This window comes from Sapajus apella, unplaced genomic scaffold (assembly GCF_009761245.1).
Source record: "Sapajus apella isolate SASKATOON/1434 unplaced genomic scaffold, GSC_monkey_1.0 scaffold135, whole genome shotgun sequence".
Taxonomy (NCBI): Eukaryota; Metazoa; Chordata; class Mammalia; order Primates; family Cebidae; genus Sapajus; species Sapajus apella.
In genome coordinates, this window is record NW_022437075.1 from 3,171,202 (window position 1) to 3,179,529 (window position 8,328).

At 52.1% G+C, this 8,328-nt stretch overlaps 1 protein-coding gene across 4 annotated transcripts in view; it reads left to right on the plus strand.

The window, feature by feature from the left end:
- The first annotated feature begins 6,516 nt into the window (after positions 1-6,516).
- Positions 6,517-8,328, plus strand: part of TMEM150B (transmembrane protein 150B) — a 10,799-nt gene continuing 8,987 nt past the window's right edge. The window contains exons 1-3 of one of the 4 annotated variants that reach the window (XM_032263179.1): positions 7,422-7,660; positions 7,761-7,810; positions 8,090-8,165. In XM_032263179.1, the coding sequence (XP_032119070.1) occupies positions 8,098-8,165 (68 nt within the window). In that variant the 5' untranslated portion in view covers positions 7,422-7,660; positions 7,761-7,810; positions 8,090-8,097. Of the gene's footprint in view, positions 6,560-7,316; positions 7,394-7,421; positions 7,811-8,087; positions 8,166-8,328 lie in introns of those variants that run through there. The other 3 variants (XM_032263180.1, XM_032263181.1, XM_032263178.1) reach the window with 3 other exon arrangements.

Here is an 8,328-nt window from a genome sequence, read left to right on the forward strand (position 1 = left end):
GGAGTTTCGCTCTTGTTACCCAGGCTGGAGTGCAATGGCGCGATCTCGGCTCACCGCAACCTCCGCCTCCTGGGTTCAGGCAATTCTCCTGCCTCAGCCTCCTGAGTAGCTGGGATTACAGGCACACGCCACCATGCCCAGCTAATTTTTTGTATTTTTAGTAGAGACGGGGTTTCACCATGTTGACCAGGATGGTCTCGATCTCTTGACCTCGTGATCCACCCGCCTCTGCCTCCCAAAGTGCTGGGATTACAGGCTTGAGCCACCGCGCCCGGCTCCTCTATTTTTTTAATCTGTAACAAAACTGCATTTTTTTAAAGTTATTTGATTTTCAATCCCACCAGCATGAGTTAACGATTTACTGTTTTTTCTTTTTTTTGAGACACAGTCTCACCCAGGCTGGAGTGCAATGGCACAATCTCAGCTCACTGCAAACTCTGCCTCCTGGGTTCAAGGGATTCTCCTGCTTCAGCCTCCGGAGTAGCTGGGATTACAGGCACCTGCCATCATGCCCGGCTAATTTTTGTATTTTTAGTAGAGAAGGAGTTTCACCATGTTGGCCGGGTTGGTCTCGAACTCCTGACCTCAGATGATTCGCTCGCTTTGACCTCCCAAAGTGCTGCCATCACAGCCATGAGCCACTGCACCCGGCCTACCGCCTGTTCTTTTCTACAAGTCAGAAATACTTCATAATAGAAATAAAATTTTGACCCACCAGTTCCACTTCCAGGGTTTTATTCTTTCTTTTTTCTTTTTCTTGAGACAGAGTCTCATTCTGTTGCCCAGGCTGGAGTGCAGGGGCGAAATCTGAGCTCCCTGCAACCTCTGCCTCCTGGGTTCAAGTGATTCTCATGCCTCAGCCTCCTCAGTAGCTTGAACTACAGGCACACAACACCATACCTGGCAAAATTTTTTGTGTGTATTTTTAGTAGAGACAGGGTTTCACCTTGTTGATCAGGCTGGTCTCGAACTCCTGACCTCATGATCCACCCACCTCAGCCCCCCAAAGTGCTGAGATTACAGGTGTGAGCCACCGTGCCCAGCCCCTTATTTGTTTTAAGCAGGGTTTCACTCTGTCTCCCAGGCAACAGTGCAGTGGTATGATCTAGCTCACTGCAGCCTCGATCTCCTGAGTTGAAGCCGTCCTCCTGCTCCTTCTGAGCAGCTGGGACCACAGATATGCACCACCACATCTGGCTAACTTCTTTATTTTTTGTAGAGATTGGGTCTTGCCATGTTGCCCAGGCTGGTCTTGAAATCCTGGGCTCAAGCAATTCTCCTGCCTCAGCCTCTCAAAGTGCTGGGATTACAGGCATGAGCCACTGTGTCTGGCCCTATAAGTATACTTATTGCATACTATATATTAGTTTATACACACACATAGATCTATATAGCTATATCAATATACATATATAATTGCACACATACACATACACACATGCACACACCCCTCATCATTCTCCTGCTCAAAATTCTGCAATTAGGCCGGGTGCGGTGGCTCAAGCCTGTAATCCCAGCACTTTGGGAGGCCAAGGCGGGTGGATCACGAGGTCAAGAGATTGAGACCATCCTGGTCAACATGGTGAAACCCCGTCTCTCCTAAAAAAATACAAAAAATTAGCTGGGCATGGTGGTGTGTGCCTGTAATCCCAGCTACTCAGGAGGCTGAGGCAGGAGAATTGCCTGAACCCAGGAGGCGGACGGAGGTTGCGATGAGCCGAGATCGCGCCATTGCACTCCAGCCTGGGTAACATGAGTGAAACTCCGTCTCAAAAAAAAAAGGGGCCGGGCGCGGTGGCTCAAGCCTGTCATCCCAGCACTGTGGGAGGCCGAGGCGGGTGGATCACGAGGTCAAGAGATCGAGACCATCCTGGTCAACATGGTGAAACCCCGTCTCTACTAAAAATACAAAAAATTAGCTGGGCATGGTGGTACATGCCTGTAATCCCAGCTACTCAGGAGGCTGAGGCAGGAGAATTGCCTGAACCCGGGAGGCCGAGGTTGCGGTGAGCCGAGATCACGCCATTGCACTCCAGCCTGGGTAACAAGAGCGAAACTCCGTCTCAAAAAAAAAAAAAAAAAATTCTGCAATTAATTAATATATTATGGTAGGCTGCTCCCAAAATGGCCCTCAATGACCCCCCATCCTCCACTTCTAGGATTCATATCCTTGTGTAGCTCCTTCCACCTAGAATAGGGCTAAGTTATGTAACCAACAGGATATTGCAAAAATAATGGCGTGTCAAAAGTTAGATCCTAAAAAAACTCTGTGGCTTTCACTTTGCTCTCTCTGGGATGTCCATGTCAAGAGGACATTGCAGGCCAGGCGTGGTGGCTCACACCTGTAATCCTAACACTTTGGGAGACTGAGTGGGTGGATCCCCTGAGGTCAGGAGTTCAAGACCAGCCTGGCCAACCTGGCAAAACCCCATCTCTACTAAAAATACAAAATAAAAAAAGTAGCCGGCCATGGTGGCAGGTGCCTGTAATCCCAGGTATTCGGAAGGCTGAGGCAGGAGAATCGCTGAAACCCGGGGCGGGCGGAGGTGGCAGTGAGTCGAGATTTCGCCACTGCACTCCAGCCTGGGCCAAAGAGCAAAACTCCGTCTCAAAAAAAAAAAAAAAAAAAAAAGAAAAGAGGATATTGGAGCCACCTGTGGGGAGGTCCATGTGTTGAGGAACTGAAGCCTCAAGCCAGCAGCCAGAGAGGAGCCGAGGCCGCCTGCTAGCTTGTCAGCCATGTGCTCAGGCCACCCTGGCAATAATCTTCCCGTGGGCATCAAGTCTTCAGGAGGCTGTGCAGCCTGGTCCACGCCTTGACCGCCACCTTACAAGCAACCCGAAGCCAGAGTCCCTCAGCTAAGCAGCTCCTAAATTTGTGAACCGTGAAAACCAGGTGAAGTAAATGTGTATAGCTTTATGGAATTGCTGTGGTTAATTAGTACACACCTAGATTAAAATCTGACTTTCTTACAATGGCCTCCTCGCCCTGCCCAGTTTGTACCCTCGTTACTTCTCTCACCTTATCCGGAACTGTTCTCCCCACCGCTCAGCCTGCTAAGGGGGGTCCCATCCACCTCCTCACTGAAAGTTGCACTTTCTGCATTTCAAGGCCTCCCCTGTTCTCTCTGCATGGGAAGCTCTGTGCAAAGACATCTGCAGGGCTCATCTCTCACCTTCCTCAGGTCTCTGCGGAAATGTCACCTCCCCTGGGAGGTCTCACTTGACTGCTCTGACTAGAAGAGTCCACCCACTGCCAGCCAGTGCAGAGCCCCTTGTTCAACAGTTATTAAGGGCCGGGTGTGGAGGCTCACGCCTGTAATCCCAGCACTTTGGAAGGTCAAGGCAGGCAGATCACCTGAGGTCAGGAGTTCGAGACCAGACTGACCAATACAGTGAAACCCCATCTCTACTAAAAATACAAAATTAGCCGGGCATGGTGGCACATGCCTATAATCCCAGCTACTTGGGAGGCTGAGGCAGGAGAATCTCTTGAACCCATAAGGCGAGTTTGCTGTAAGCTGAGATCGTGCCAGTGCACTCCAGTCTGGGTGACAAGAGCAAAACTCTGTCTCAAAAAAAAAAAAAAATTATTAAGAATTTCAGGCCAGGCACGGTGACTCACGCCTGCAATCCTAGCACTTTGGGAGGCCAAGAGGCCTGGAGTTCGAGACCAGCCTGACCAACATGATGAAACCCCGTCTCTACTAAAGATACAAAAATTAGTCATGGTGGCACGTGCATATAATTCCAGCTACTCTGGAGACTGAGGCAGGAGAATCGCTTGAACCTGGGAGGCAGAAGTTGCAGTGAGCCAAGATGGAGCCATTGCACCCCAGCCTGGATGACAGAGCCAGACTCTGGCTATTTTTTTTTTTTTTTTTAGTAGAGGCAGTGTTTCACCATGTTGGCCAGGCGGGTCTCGAGCTCCTGACCTCAAGTGATCCATCCACATCGGACTCCCAAAGTGCTGGGATTACAGACATGAGCCACTGCACCCAGCCTAATTTTTTAATTTTTAGAGACAAAATCTTGCTATGTTGCCAAAGCTGGTCTTGAACTCCTGGGCTTAAGCAATTTTCCAGCCTTCGCTTCCCAAAGTGCTGGGATTACAGGCATGAGCTACCACGCCCAACCCTATTTTTAAATTGAGGTAAAATTCACATAGATTCACTCTAGGGCCGGGCACAGTGGCTCACACCTGTAATCCCAGCACTTTGGAAGGTGGAGGTGAGCAGATCATCTGAGGTCAGGGGTTCGAGACCAGCCTGGCTAACATGGTAAAACCCTGTGTCTACTAAAAATGCAAAAATTAGCCGGGTGTGGTGGCACATGCCTGTAGTACCAGCTACTTGGGAGGCTGAGGCAGGAGAATGGTTTGAATCCAGGAGGTGGAGGTTGCAGCTAGCCGAGATTGTGCCATTACACTTCAGCCTGAGCAACAAAAGTGAGACTCCTTTTCAAAAAAAAAAAGATTCACTGTAACCATTTGAAAGTTCAATTCAGTGTCATTTAGCACATTCACAATGTTGTGCAATCATTGCCCCTATGCAGTTCCAAAACAGTTTCATAACCCATAAGGAAATTCCAATTAAGCAATTGTTTCTCATGCTCCCCTCCTTCCATCCCTTGCCACCTCTACTTGCCTGCGGTCTCCATGGGCTTGTGTGTGGGTGATCTTTACCCTACATCTCCCAGCCGGCCTAACTGGGGTTCTCAAAACCGCATATGGTCTGTGACTCTTGCTACCCTCCTCGTCTCTTTCCCCAGTGTCAGACCCACTCACGTCCCAGTCTGATGTCTCTTCCAGCCACTTCTTCTCTTTCTCCTCCTCTGTCCTTCACCAACCTCATTCCCACTCAATCTCTTGCCTTTCTCTCTCTCTCTCTCTGTCTCTCTCTTTCTGAGATGGAGTTTAGCTCTTGTTGTCTAGGCTGGAGTGCAATGGCACAATCTTGGCTCACTGCCACCTCCACTTCCTGGGTTCAAGTGATTCTCCTGCTTCAGCCTCCTGAGTAGCTGGGATTACAGGCGCCTTCCATTGCGACTGGTTAATTTTTGTATTTTTAGTAGAAATGGGGTTTCGCCATATGGGCCAGGCTAGTCTCAAACTCTTGACCTCAGGTGATCCACCCTCCTCAGCCTCCCAAGTGCTGGGATTACAGGTGTGAGTCACCATGGCTGGCCTATTTATTTATTTATTATTGTTATTGTTTTCTTTCTGAGACACAGTATCGCTCTGTAGCCCAGGCTGGAGTGCAATCTTGGCTCACTGCAACCTCCGCTTCCTGGGTTCAAGTGATTCTCCTGCCTCAGCCTCCCGAATAGTTGGAATTACAGATGCCCACCACCATGCCCAGCTAATTTTTGTATTTTTAGTAGAGACAGGGTTTCTCCATGTTGGTCACGCTGGTCTTGAACTCCTGACCACAGGTAATCTGCCTGCCTCAGCCTCCCTGCATGAGCCGTCACACTTGGCTAATTTTTGCATTGTTAGTAGAGACGGGGTTTCACCATGTTGGCCAGGCTAGTCTCGAACTCCTGACCTCTGGTGATCTGCCCACTTTGGCCTCCCAAAGTGCTGGTATTACAGGCATGCGTCACCACGGCCAACTAATTTTTGCATTTTTTTTCTTTTTTTTTAAGCTGGAGTTTTGCTCTTGTTGCCCAGGCTGCAGTGCAATGGCGCGACCTCGGCTCACCGCCACCTCTGCTTCCTGGGTTCAAGCGATTCTCGTCTCAGCCTCCCAAGCAGCTGGGATTACAGGCATGTGCCACCAGGCCCGGCTAATTTTGTACTTTTAGTAGAGGTGGGGTTTCTCCATGTTGGTCTGGTTGGTCTCAAACTCCCAACCTCAGGTGATCTGCCCACCTCGGCCTCCCAAAGTGCTGGGATTACAGATATGCGCCACCACACCCGGCTAATTTTTGTGTTTTTAGTAGATATGGGTTTTCACCATGTTGGCCAGGCTAGTCTCGAACTCCTGACTTCTGGTGATCTGCCCACTTTGGCCTCCCAAAGTGCTGGTATTACTGGCATGAGCCACTGCACCCTGCTGAGTCATACACCTTAAAATTGCTCATGTGATGTGGATTTTACGTCCATTAAAAGAAAAGAGGTGGGGTACTGAGGGAGGAGGTGGCTGGAACTTCTGTGTCTAGGGAAAGAGTTCTGGGGTCTGGACTCCTGCATCTTGGGGAAGGAGGAATAAGTTGGAGCCTGGACTCCTGGGCCCGGAAGAGTGGAGAGAGGCTCAGAGCTGACTCCAGGGGAGGATAGGGTTGAGCGTCTGGATGTTGAATCCACATAGCTGGAGGAAGGAAATTAGGGTCCCCCAAAGCTGAAGTGCTACCCGTTAGGTTCTTAGGAAACAGGGCATGGTAGTTTGGGGGTAGAGAGCCCTCAGGAAGTGGCAGTCAGACCCAAGGACACAGGCAGTCCTCCAGACTGGACTTAGCCTCTGCAGCATGCCTGAGCTCCACCCCATAAATGCCGGCCCTTTTTCCCCAAGCTCACCCAGCCCCAGTCCCAGGACTGAGAACCCCAGGGAGCTTGGAGACCGGAGGATCCTGGGGAGGACCCAGAGGCTGGGAGAGAAGGGAGGGTCTGGGAGGGCAGGAGAAACTCCCCAAGCAGGAGAATCTGTGAAACAGGATTTAACACTGCAGGATGGGTGGGACATTGCCCCAAGTGGAGGACAGCTGGCCTGCTGGTTAGATCAGCCCCCACCTGTGACTTCTGCCTGAGAGCCAATGGGAGGCCAGAGGCCGGGGCCACAATCTCAGGCACCTGGGCCCTTCTGAGGGTTGGTTCTTCAGGTGTGAAGGTAGGAGAGAGATAGGGAGAGGAAAGAGGGAGGGGCCCAGCTTCAGCCCCTCTTGTTCCCCTGCAGAGCCCAGCATGGGACGCTGCCTGTCCCTGCCCCTACTTGGGGTCTGGACCTCGTGAGTGTCAGAGGCAGGGGCGACTCCCGAGTCTAACGGATGAGGACTTAGAGGTCTGACCTTAGGTCTGAGGGAGGAGGGTCTGAGGGACTGGACTCCTGGGTCCTAAGAAGAAGGAGGAGGCCATGACCAAATATACTCAAGCACCAAACTGGGAAGAGGTCAGAAGCTGAAGGCGGCTACTGGGAGAGAGAAAGAAAGGGTCACGCAGCAGACGCAGTCTTTGTCTCGCTGGGGGGGTTTCGGATGCAGATGTCATCACCAAGAGCTCCCTTCCCACCCACGCTCAGCCTGCCTGGGGAACTCCAGCAAGGAAAGGGGAAGGGTGAGAGGAAGGAGAGCGGAGGGGAGGAGGCGGGGTCATCAGGGCTCTGTATCTCAGCCCAAAAACAGAAGCTGCTCCCAGAGCAGGCGGACCTGAGGACCTCACTCTTGGGTGCCCGAGTAGGTAAGCGCTGGGAGTTTGGACACCAGGAGGTACAGAAGAATATCTGCATTCTATGAGCAACTGGGGCCCTGGAATTCTGGGTCTTCCAGGCTGGAGGGAGCTGCAGGCTCTGATTTCTGGTTCCTGGGGAGGGAAGGGCTGAGACTTTGGACGTTGAACCCACAAAGCTGGAGGAAGGAGATTAGGGGCCCCTGAAGCTAAGGTGCGGCTTGCTACGTTTTGAGGAGACAGGATGTGGCGGTTTGGGTAAAGAGCCCTCCGGAAGTGGTGGACAGACACAAGGTCCCAGGCAGCACTCCAGCCTGGACTTTGCCTCTGCCTCGGCCTGCCTGAGCCCCATCCTAAGATGCCAGCCATTCTTCCCCAGGCTCACCCAGCCCCAGTTCCAGGACTGAAAGCCCCAGGGAGCTTGGAAAGGTGAGCATCCCAGGGAGGCCCTGGAGGCTGTGAGGTGCAGGGAGAAATTCTCCAGGCAGGAGAATCTGTGAGACAGGATTGAACGCTGCAGGAAAGATAGGGATATGGCCAGGAGTGGATAGCTGGCCGATTAGATCAGAGCCTCATCACTTCCGCCTGAGAGCCAAAGGGAGCCCAGAGGCTGGGGCCACAATCTCATACACCTGGACCCTGCTGAGGGCTGGTTTTTCAGGTGTGAGAGAGACAAGCCCAGCCTCAGCCCCTGTCCTTCCCCTGCAGAGTCCAGCATGTGGGGCCACTTGTCCCTGATGCCTGCCTTCCTTGCTGTGTGGGCTATCTCCGGCGTCTGGATCGTGTGAGTGTCGGAGGCACCATGGATTCCTGGATTTGCGGGTGGAGGGGGCTGGGGCCTGGATTCCTGGGTCTGAGGGAGGAAGGGGGTGGGGGGCCTAAATTCCTGGGTCTGAGGGGGGAGGGACTGGGGTGTCTGGACTCCAGGGTCTGAGGGAGGAGGGACT